Here is a 12,703-nt window from a genome sequence, read left to right on the forward strand (position 1 = left end):
TCATATCATAACACAGGCGAAAGAACATGTCACTGCATTTGCTTTTGAGAATGCACAATGAACGATAAAAGCCTGTTTTCTTTCTGTAGACCTGGATTTATTAATTAAGAGAATGTTCGTGCTTGTGTATCAGCTGTCATGCTTGACAGTTGTCAGTTCAGGTGAGTCAATCCTTTCTATATACGCTATCTTTTACGGAGTATTTATTCACACGTTAGATCATGCCTCCAAGCCAGAAATATCAGATCTAGCCCCGGACGCCAGGCCCTGACAGAAAACAAACAAAAAAAAAAAAAAAACATTTTGTCTGGTAACAGAACAAAAAAATTGTCCAATTCCCAAAACCTGGGAAAACCAGGGATTCTTGCTCAAAACCAGTGTTAGTCTGGTAACCAAAACTGAGAAAAGCCTAGAGCTGGGCGGTATGACCAAAAATTTATATCACAGTATTTTTCAAAATTATATCTGTGTCACAGTATTTGACTTTTTTTTTTTTTTTCATGCATGACTAGGTGTTAACCCCATTTCCTAATAAATTAGAGAATAATACCTGCTGTATATTGGCTTACATTGACCGTACTAGTATTAACACAGGTTTGATTGGTCTCACAAAATGCTGCTGTTCACAAAGAGGTGACAGTGGCACTCATAATTGTAATGAGGTGAAGAAATCAGAATTCATGACTTGCAGTCAAAATACACAACACTTTATTGTGCAAGTTTTGCAACTTGAAAACATCTTTAAGCTGGCTACAATGTAAACAATATGTCTCCTGTAACTGCAAAATGAAAACTTTATCCACTGGGCTTTCATTAAGGCAAATTACCTGAAACAGGTAAATACAAAAGGAGTGAAACTTTTCACTTTGTGAAACATTAATAATATTACTTCAAGTTCAACCAGGTAGTATTCAAGTATTTAAAATATAAAAGAAGTTTAACTTGAAAACTTCTTAAACAACTAAACCTTCACTAAGGCAACTTGCATCCAAACGGACATTGCTTCAAGATGAGGTATATTCATACACACATTTAAACAAATAATAAATAGTAAACTAAAAGTATGCAACTTGCATAAATAAAACTATTGCTCATCCCCAGGAACAGTACACTGTATTCAAGTATCAAAAATATAAAAGAAGTGCAATATGGCTTGCAGGCTTATCCTGTAGCATTGAAACAATGCACATATTTAAACCTCATGGACAAGCTCCATAAATTAGGCATTTTAGCCATCACAAACTTTGAGCAAGGAAAACTAGACGGTCCACAGTATCTGGTTTGAATGCAGCTCTATGCAGGGGTGATAGCGTTCCGGCACCACGCCGGATTTCCGGCGTACTGTGGCTGCGGGGAAGAAAAAAAATCAGGTTCGCGGATATTGATCTGTCATTTCTCTGAGATGTGCAGGTCAGAGAGCAGCTTGACGCCCAACGACTCAAACAAGTCACAATCTAGCCGATGAGCCAATCAGAAGTAGGGAAGGGGCGGGCCTTGTGTCTTTGTCAAATAGATTGATACAGGTTAAGGCAAATAGGCAATGCTCCATGCGCGAAGGTGTTTTTAGCTCACATACTGTACAATTGTCTCCTACTGGCAACTCAAACCGTAATTCATGGATATGTTTATGAAGCCAGGGGAAGACATTAAGGATTTCGATAAAGGCATATTTACAGGGCTCGCAAAATCGCTAGCCCGACGTCCCGGAGCTATTGGGTTTTCCAGTCGGGCTACCAACATTATTTGACCGGCTGCCCAACGGCTATCCTGAAGTAGAGGGCTCATGGGGTCCTTAAAACTCAATTTAGTTGTATCAAATTTAAGGCCATAAAAAGTGGTAAATATTTTAAATAGTAAAAGAAGAGGATTAATTATTTTAAGAGGTCTTACAGTTGGGGACGGAAAGACGAGAATCGCGATAGAGCTGGATTAAACTTTAAGAGGCAATGATTTCATTGAATAAATATGCTCACTGCACTTTCAAAGTCAAAACGCGGCACTGTTGTCTTTATATGAATGTATCTGAAGGGAAGCGACTGTCCTCAGAAACGTGTCGTTGGCATTTTCATTTCATGACTGATAAAACAGCGTTAATGCTGCTTTGCTTTCAGCCATTCTTAGAGAAACCGCAATATTTCAGCGTTCCGAAAGCGCCCCCTCGTGACATAGAATTAATTTGCACGTCCAAATTTTTAGCTGTTTTTGGTCAGATTATTGCAAATCTCGACCAATGTTTTTTATGCAAACACAGAGTTGTAAATGTGAAAGAAGTTAATGTGCTTTCTAAAAATCTAAACAATTAGGACATTGTTTTAAATAAATGTTATGCATTATATACTTGATTTATTCATTTTAATGGGATAAAGGCTGAAATGCCAATCTATAAGCTTTTTTTGTAAAAAAAAAAAAAAAACCTTTATCTGACTGAACTGAACCAACAAGTTATGTGTTAAAAGTGCGTCGCATACATAGTACCTCCACCCCACTCACCTCGGGGGGCAAGGGAAAAAAAAGTTCAGGCTCAGGAATTTTTTCCACTATCAGGCCTGTCTATGGCATGTGACGATATTGCCACCAGTGCTGAACACTCTCTCAGACGGAGCACTTGTGGCAGGTATGCATTAATACTGTTGAGCTAGTTTTGCAACACGGGGGAAGTTTGCCTGATAGCATCTCCACCGCTGCAAAGGGTCTGCATCACTGTCAACCTCTGTGGTCTGCAAGTAGGCTCTAAGCTCCATCTTGATGTTTTCCTCTTCTGAGAGTGTTTCTCCGCTGCAGCCCATGCTGCTGGTGCTCTGCTTTTTGAAAAAGCTGGACAAGGACTTTTTTCTCTTTTCCTCAGGTGAAGCAACAGGCCCTGCTGCAGCACCAGAAGGCCCAGGGAGAGGGTCTTGCTGTTGATCCTTGAGTGATTTCTTCCATGGCTCTGGAAATTACATGTTCCACATTTTCTTTCTTTGTGTAGGTGGTTCTGAATCGTGGATCAAGGAAAGATGCGATATCGAGCAGGTCATCTGTGTCTGCGTCTGAGTATTTCTCGTTCAAGTAGGCTAGAATGTTTCTCTTCACATCCCTGGCCAGTTCAGTGTTGTTGTCTTCCTCAGCAAGAATGGTAGTGTTGAACAGATGAAGTACTGGCTTTACGTATGACACGCTGACATAATGCTCTCCAGATAAGGCATCTGTGAAGTCCTGGAGTGGGCTCAACACCTGACAGAGAGAGAGAGAGAGATATGTTATTTTCGTAACAATAAAATTAAAGAAGTGCATTCACTGGATGCAAAGGAAAGGAAAAAAGAGCTTTGTTAAAAATAGCACATAATAAAAGTAAAACAACCACACACCTTGTTGACAGCCTCCAGGACTTCCACATCTTGCCACCTGAGGATTAAATGCCTTGACTTTTTGTCAGTTGTTAGAACCTGATTGATGGCTCTCTCTCTTGCTCTAATACTCTTTGAATCATTATCTGACGTGATCCCCACCTGGTGGGCGTCTCAGTTGTGAGCTGGTGCTTTGGAAGACCCAGTTCATCCTGTACCTCGGCCAGGTCCCTCCTTTTTTTCCATGAGTATAAAAATGCTGCCACAATTTTTTTGCAGACTCCAACTGCACGCTGTATGTGGTCATCTTTCATAGCTCTCTCTGTAAAAACCACAAAAGGGTATTACTATTGTTATTATTATATATTTATTGTAACAGTCAGATTAATTAAATGTATAGTCAAAGTAATATAATAGCTAGGGCTTACCAATGGCTAGGTGAAGCTTGTGACCAAAGCACTGGAGTCTTGTCCAATTATTCAGCTCAATTGCCTTAATGATGTTGGCTCCACTGTCTGTTGTGATGGCCACTAGTCTGTGCTCCGACAGCCCCCAGGAATCCAGTGCCTCTTGCAAGCCTGCCGCTAGTAACTTGCCAGTGTGATCATCGGGGAAAAAGCTTGTTTGCAGACAATGACTATGCAACACCCAGTCGTCACTTATAAAGTGAACAGTCAGGCTTAGGTATGGCTCCATTCTCCGACTAGACCATAAATCAGTTGTTGCTGAGAAGCAGACATGTTTGTGGCGGAGGTGGTGAAGCAAATTGCTTGTGTTGCCTCCTGCGGCTACAACTTTAGCATATGATGGTTGTTTGATCAATGTCAGATTTTTTAAAGCCAAAGTATTTCCACACAACCGACATGGCTACTCTTTTCTCTTTTCTTTGTCTGTGACATTTTCTTCGTCCATGCTGTTAACCGCTTAACACACACAGAACGTGCTTCCACTGCTCTCATGCAGACGCATACAGCTTGTTTGGTATCACTGCAAAACAATCCCCCTCTCAAACAATGTCCGCGGCGGGACGTTCCACCGCTCTGTGTTCCCGACGCTTTGTACGCACACACTCACCGGTATATACACTTGGGGTATATGAAAAATGAATATCATATAAAATAAAAAAAAACACCGGTATTCGGTATGAAAAGGTATACCGCCCAGCCCTAGAAAAGCCAAATAATATCAGAAGCAGGAGACAAAGTGATGATCAAAAAAATGGCAGACTTTATTGAATAATCTCGTTGCGTAGGCTGTTTCAGTGCTCATACTTCATCCGATCAGCAAAATTCAACCAAAATGTTCCTACCACAAGCAAAATATCACAAATTTAATGAATAAATCAAAATTTAAAACAGTGTAGCTTTTCCAGTAGCTATTACTACTTTTCCAGCAAGTAGCGGTTTTGAGCGACCAAAACCTAAATTCTGTTATGCGTTCTGAGAAGTCACGAGCAGTACCGCCGCTCAGTCTACGTATGGCACCAACTCCCAGGGGGGCACTATCCCAGCTGCTCAAAAAAAATTGTTTTTATATATTTTAATTATAAATTATTTAATTGATGAACAATATGCCTGTTCCTGGAAAGAGACATCAGCTGTCCAGCGCCGAGAAACAAAAGGGAAAAAAAGCCCAAGATGAAGCCCGTGCATCACTTTCAGGTGCGTGCATAATCCTGTGAAACTTTATTTTATTCTGTCGACGTTAATAATGTGTTGTAATGTCGGTAATAATTTCACGACTAACGCATCTTTCTTAATATGAATACAAGCAGATCTAAGTAAACAAAATGACTTAAAATACATTATATTATAACACAGAGGCAATTATGATTATTCATTAATAATGACCATATGGAGTCATTAAATAACAGTGTTAAAATACATAATCTAATACAAAATTAACAGTTTACATTACAATTTTAATAGAAATGCCTGAAAAGGGCACCAAAGGCCTGAATCAGCAAATGCTTTATCATATAAAGAGCTCATTTACGAAGTGTGCCTTTGTAAATTTTGAACTTTAGAAAGCTCCAGCAGATGACAGTGTTGATTTTATTTCAGTTATTATTGTTTATTTTATTAAGATTTCACATTTTTAAATGTTTTATTTAAAGTGTAATTTTAGTTGTTGTTGTTTTTTTGCTGTAAAGCTACAATTCTAATTTATTAATGATACAATTTATTTATGTATTTACTTGAATAAAGTTATATTTTGACCCCTATAGTAGGTATTTTTTTATTATTTTATTTTTACTTCCGTAATATTTGGGGGAGGGGGAACAAAAGTAAATTTCTGCTTAGGGCACCCATTTGGCCAGCAGAGGCACTGGTCACGAGCCTGTAATGCATTGAAGAAGCGTCTTCTTCTGAATAGATCGCAAACTAAATTTGTTCATTACCGCCATTTGTTGTGATATCTAGAGGTGTAAAAAGTACTAAAAAATTTTACTCAAATGAAAGTACAGATAATAAAAGAAAATTCTCAATTAAACGTAAAAGTATGGCCCAAAACATACTTGAGTAAAGTAAAAAGTACAACTTGTACTCAAGTACTAAAAAATTAGAAGTAGGGGGAGAGTGGGGACAGTTGGAACACTTTTTGCATTTCCTTTAGTTTCTCAGACTCTGTTTGTATTAAAAAAGCCGACATTTTAATACAATAAAGCCACTATTTGTCAGCTACTCACCCATATTTCTTCAACATGTGTACATTTGATATGCATACAATTTACACTGAAATAGACAAAGTGAAATGTTGAAACTTTCCCCACAATAGGGACAGTTCCAACATTCAATAAAATGTAATTAAATCATTCTTAAATATTATTTTCCAATTTTTAAATTTATTTGTGCTCAGTCAGGGTCTTTAAAAATTTAAATTGGCTGTATAAAAACTAAGAATTGTAAGTAGATTTTTTTACCTGTTTACTTTAAAAAAAGGAGAGACCCCTAAAGGGGATTATTACTATTATTATTATTATTATTATAAATTTACAATTATGTAATGTTATGGCAAGCTTTTAAAACAATGTTGAGGTAAGGGTCAGCATGTTGGGATGGTTGCAACAGTGACTACATTTACATGGACACCAGTAATCTAATTAATGACCTTATTCTGAATAAGACAATAATATGATTAAGGTGTTTACATGAGTTGCTTTTAAAATATTCCTTTCATGTTCCCGTTTCACATGTTATAGTACATATAGATCGATTAATGACGCACACATTACATACATTATATCTCTAAATTAACTTTATAAACTAAAGAAACGAAAATAAATGTAATCACTTTGCTATTAAAGACAGCAGCTGTGTAATGGGGAAGAGAAAGAGGAAAAAAGACACATTCCAGTCAGACTCGGGCCAGTAGTTCTGATGAGCTGTCCGACATTTTTGCAACGAATGTTTGTTTAATAGCCTATTTAACATTCTTATTTAGGCTACTTTCTTATTGAAATATATTATTTCTTCGATTTATTTGAGCGTTTTTTAGGCTGCTTGTTCACTGACTAAAGTGCTAAAATAAACAGGCACGTTTTGTTAATAATGTTTGAGTCTCATTTATTTTGTGTTTCAAAATTATATACATATGTATTTATATATAGGTAATGTGGCCGAGAGAGCTCAACGTGCTTCAAACACAGGAACACGCTGCAAACAAAGGGGATTATTACTATTATTATTATTATTATAAATTTACAATTATTTAATGTTATGGCCAGCTTTTAAAACAATGTTGTGGTAAGGGTCAGCATGTTGGGATGGTTGCAACAGTGACTACGTTTACATGGACACCAGTAATCTAGTTAATGACCTTATTCTGAATAAGACAATAATATGATTAAGGTGTTTACACGAGTTGCTTTTAGAATGTTACTTTCATGTTCCCGTTTCACATGTTATAGTACATATAGATTGATTAATGACACACATTACATCCACGCGACGCTATCAGTTCGTCTTCGTTATGGTATATAGACTTTCTGTTTCGTTTTTAATTTTATGAAAGCTTGAAGTGCAGTTAATTATTTGTCATGCTATATTTGCATCATCGTTTGGACCTTTGCATCAGGGCTCTGGACACCAATTTTTTGAACGCGCTGCAAACACAGGAACGCACAGCAAACTCACGAACGCGCTGCAAACACACGAACGCGCTTAGATTAATACTTTTTAAAGTTTTTAATACTCTAATGAAAATTGGCATGGACAAATATGGATGCTTTAAGCAAATATATGTTTATTATTAGTGAAACCATACTCAACATAGAGCATGAAGTCTAGATATGTTTCAAAGGTCATAGATGTTTTTCAAATAACTTGTTCATGTCTATTCGACACATGAAAAAAAAAAGAACATAGAAACACCAGGTTCCCATTACTTCTCTTTCTTTACACTAAGCAATTTACTTACACAAGCCTGTTTACATTATTTGCAGGACAGGGCAGCCCACATACTGTAATTTGATGCAGCCAAGTTCTCAACAAAACTGTTTCCATTGTTATAATTTAGTATTTCTGTTATCAGACAACCAAAGTAATATGAAATAATAACTGAAAAAAATCCTGAATTATGATCAAGATTTAATCGCTGAAAAGAATCATTTACCGGCATCTGGACATAAGTCACTATTCCCTGCATTATTATCGTTGTTTTTAACTTCCTGTTTGAATGCCTTCACGATCCTTTCACTTTTTAGGAGTTTACCCGTTTAAAGTTATGTGATCCCAAAAACCTGCTTCTTTTATTTTTTTAAGGTATTGTTTTTGTTATAATGTACTGATTCGAGAGCCCGGTCTCATGAAAATGTGTACTAGTAGCACGGTTTTCTGTTTCTATTTGGCGTGCTATTAATAAGCTGAAATTAACTTTGGCGTGCATATAATACGCCGTTTTCGTGTGCATACTCGTATGGTGGCTTTACGCATCAACCCCACAGCACCAATAACGTAGACTGACTCTGCTTGCATTCATTAAACATGGCAGAAGTGCCGGTACGCAAGTACGCAAAAAGGATAAAATACAGACGTGTCTGCATACCGGTCCACTTCAAGCACTGGAAGCAACATAATATCTGGTTTAACTGAAAGCCCTGTTCCTCTGCCGCTCGCTGAACAGAGCAGATGCAGATATAAAGAGAGGGAGGTGCGCACGCATTGGGAGACCTCGTGCTCGATCGGCAAAACCGGAGAGCCTCAGAAACTATATTAGGTTTGTCTAATTATGTGTTTATCTATTGTTGCTAGACACTTTTCGCAAGGTCGGAATCCACTAAAACTCCTGTAGTGTGAGTCGGGCTTTAATCAGAGTATTGTCTTAATCGCGCTAATATCGGAATATTGTTGTCCAAGTAAAGGTATGCAGTAAGTGCGTTTACATGGACCCACTTAATGCGATTATAATGAGATTTTTGCAGTTTTGCGATTAAACTTTTCCTCATGTAAACGCAATACTTTGATTATAGTAATGTGATTAAGATCATAATCGCAGCAAGCATAATCGTTTTAACATAGGTGGTGCACGCCGATTTTAATCAAAATATACAGGCATGTAAACACCTTAATAGCAGTATGGCCGCTTTAACCAGAGTGCGCATGTGGTCGTGACTTACACGATCGTGCCACGCACCTGCAGACAGGGACAGTGCTACATAGGGGCTAGAGGGGCTATAGCCCCGTCCGAATTTTGAATAGCCCCGGGTTAGCCCCCAAGCAGGTGAGATAAAAGAGTGCTGTCCTGTGCTGTCACAGTAATCTGCCACACGCGTCATGTGAGCGCAGTTTCCTGCATTAGGCTACATTTAATCCATTACATCATCACTAATATTGAGTGTAAAGTATAAAGTATGCACAGTTCTGATTACGCATATTAACACATACTGTGTTAATGTTGAGTGCACAACCCAGTCTCACGGAGTGCAGGTGCTGTCCAGTCTTTCCTTTGCATGTAAAAGGTTTTTTCGTTGTCTTGTGTAGAGCTCTGAATAGGCCTCAAATATACTGTAGGCCCTAGCCCACCTCTTGGCGGGCAGCTTATCAGAATTCTTGGTAAGAGACTGGCCAGACTCCGACCCGAGATCATCTTTTTGGCCACTTCTCCCAAAACAGCTTATACTAATTTTTAAGATATTAAAATAGTTGTTTTGCATATAGGCCAAATGGCAATGTAATTATATTTCGTTTCAGTTTTTTATTAAGTTAATTTAGAGCATTTTTTTAATTTGGAGAATTTTTTTTTTCTGTTAAATATAAGTTTTTATTTTTAACGACCAAGCGGCCAGTGGCAGAGCGTGAGTTGATATGCTTGATCAATTTAGCTTTCTTAAATCATCACGACTTGCCTAAAATATAATCTATAAAAATTAAACAGTTCAAGCATATCAATTCAGTAACACAGAGACACACAGAATTCTTATTTAAACAGTTGGGTTGCGGCTTAATATTAGTCCATATCGCGATTTGATTTAAGTGTAATGACCTACTTTTGATTAATGCATCTAAACTTTGACATTCCGCATTAAACTGTAAATTCCGTTTTATGACTGAATTCCGCAATTCTGTCCGTGTTTTCAACATCGCGGAAATCATAAGGCCCTACAAATGAGGCATGTGGCCGTTTTACTGGCTGGTTGGTCCAGTCTGAGATATTGCCAAATAGCGGACATCCGTTTGTATTTCTTCTTTGCTGCTCTATACAGTGGTTGCTTGTGGCAACACAGCACAACTTCTTGTGTTTTGCATTCTGAGCAATGAAGAAGAACTGGCTTCCGATTTGCAAGCGGGAATAATTTATATCTTGTTTACGAAAATGGTATCGGAACGGAACGTGGGTTCAAGTACTCGTCGATTCCAATGCTAGAATTTTTTGTGGTATCGGCGGCATTTCCGAAACTAGTATCGGAATCGGAACAACCCTAATAATAATAATTACATCTAATGATCTACAGCAGGGGTGCCCAATCCTGTTCCTGGAGATCTACTATCCTACAAAGTTTAGCTCCAACCCCGATTAAACACACCTGAACCAGCTAATTAATCTCTTACACCATGTCTACATCAGACGCGAGTGGCGTGACAAAATACAATAGAACCTATTATGCTGTCTACACTGGATGTGGCACAACACGGCAAATCCCCGGCAGTAATCGGCTGCCATGTTCTATTTATGACGTGCTCACACAAAGTTTAAATGATTTGCAATGCTCGCTTTGTCGCGCCCAGTGTAGACAGACTTTAGCTGTTGCGGCACAACAATTGTCGCGCCTGGTGTAGACACAGGCTGTATCCGAAATCGCCCCCTATACCCTATTCACTATTCCCTACATTAGTCCACTCGTACAGTTCACTTGAAGGAGTGAATGAAAACAAGTGAGTGAATTCGGACACTAAGTGCACCGGAAGGACTGACGATTTTGCATAGTATTGCTTACTGTTTAGCAATCATTTAAAACAGACAGTTCCAGTAAAATTAAAGGATTTATCTTGAACTATGTCAAGGAATTTATGTATAAACCCTGGTTAAACAATTTAATAATCAATTTACAACGAATTTGTACCCGTGTTGTACGCTGTATTATGCAGTGGACGAGCGTGTTGTAAAATGAACGGATGGATGATTCAGCTGCGGGCACCATCGTCTGGCGAGACGCAGGAATTCAGTCGGTGTGCGACTCTCACAGTGCATTATAGGTTATCTCTAGCTGTTGAGCATGCACTGGTTGTACACTTGTTTTTGGGGTGCATTGTGGGATTGAATGAGTGCACTCGGGAACGTCCACTATGGTTTCGAACACCACTTAAAATGGCTGTCCCCTCAAATATTGCACTATTTGAGGGTATGGGGGCGATTTCGGATACAGCCACAGTGTTAGGTAGCACTTGATAATTACAAATAGCTGTGTTGGAGCAAGGCTGGAACTAAAGTCTGCAGTATAGGTAGATCTCCAGGAACAGGATTGGGCACCCCTGTTCTACATTGTCTAATGTGTATGTGTGTACGCTGTACAGAAATGCATTTGAATATAGGTCTATAAGACACGTTACTAATATTGTCCTTGTGTATCCACAGGTTCTCACTCTCTGATGGCTTTGGCAACATATATAGATGGACAAACACCATTTCCTGAGTTCAGTGTTGTGCTGATGTTGGATGATCTGCAAATAGTGTACTATGACTCAACCACATGGAAAGTAGCCTATCGATCTCTCAGCGAATCCAAATACTATGAAGAAGAGCAAAGAGATGTTGGTGCTGTATTTGATGATATGTTTAGCAGCATGAGAAATCGAGCATTTTATCTTAAGAATCACCTTAATCGTACAGATGGTGAGAGCTATAGTCTACATGAGTATTAACACACAAAATGTAGATTATGTGTTTATTTCCTTAAAATATTTTGATGTAAGAGAGAGTAATCATAAAAGTCTAGTATTCATTTCCAGTTCACCATCTCGGGTTGTAGGCCTACTATCTCAGTGAGGACTATAAGTCTTTAAATTTATTACATTTCTTCTTTTATTTGAAGGTATACATATTCATCAAAGACTTGCTGGATGTGAAATGTTAGAAAATGATAAACCAGGTCTGATGAAAACATGGGATGCCTTTGATGGACAAAATATGGAGGAGTACACAATTGACATGGAAAAAAAAGATATCCATATAAAAAAGCCATGGATTACAACATGGAACCAAGTGAAAAAACTTCATGTAAAGTTTCTGTATGAAAATGTTTATCATCCTGTTTGCATTAGAACTTTAAAGCGGTACCTGAATATGGAAAAGAACAATGTGATGAAAAAAGGTGAGAGAATTTTAGAAACAGATTAGAAATGATCATAATTACCTTATTAAAAAAAAACATCTGCACCTGATTCCTTTATTAATCTTGATTTATTCACTGAACAAAACCAACGCTTCACCAACATTAACAATTCTCATCCTTCTCTGCAGTAAAACCCAGAGTCAGACTCATTAGGAAGACACTCATAGACTCACAAGGGCTTCAGATCAGCTGTCTGGCCACTGGTTTTTACCCCCGTCACATCAACCTGACCCTGTTCAGAGATGGTCAACCTGTGGATGATGATCAGACCATAGGAGGAGAGATTCTGCCCAACGGAGATGGAACTTACCAGATGAGGAAGAGTTTGGTGATCAGTGAAGAAGAGCTACGTGAGGGACATAAATACAACTGTTCAATGAAGCACCTCAATCTGGACAACAAACTGGACATTACTTTTGGTAAACTAACAAGCAATTAAACAAAAAAGCAAAACTGTACTGAATAACAAAGCAGACATTATATTCAAAATACTTTGTCATTGTACACAATGCAATGAAATTTAGAATAGCAACTCAGAAAAAAACAA

General features: G+C 38.1%; 1 protein-coding gene across 1 annotated transcript in view; it reads left to right on the forward strand.

The window, feature by feature from the left end:
• The window catches only part of LOC141325655 (DLA class I histocompatibility antigen, A9/A9 alpha chain-like), a 26,147-nt gene continuing 13,444 nt past the window's right edge, over positions 1-12,703 (forward strand). The window contains exons 1-4 of the mRNA XM_073834420.1: positions 1-161; positions 11,400-11,657; positions 11,857-12,135; positions 12,285-12,575. Coding sequence (XP_073690521.1) covers positions 113-161; positions 11,400-11,657; positions 11,857-12,135; positions 12,285-12,575 — 877 coding nt within the window. The 5' untranslated portion in view covers positions 1-112. The remainder of the gene's footprint in view (positions 162-11,399; positions 11,658-11,856; positions 12,136-12,284; positions 12,576-12,703) is intronic.

Source organism: Garra rufa, chromosome 2 (assembly GCF_049309525.1).
Source record: "Garra rufa chromosome 2, GarRuf1.0, whole genome shotgun sequence".
Classification (NCBI taxonomy): Eukaryota; Metazoa; Chordata; class Actinopteri; order Cypriniformes; family Cyprinidae; genus Garra; species Garra rufa.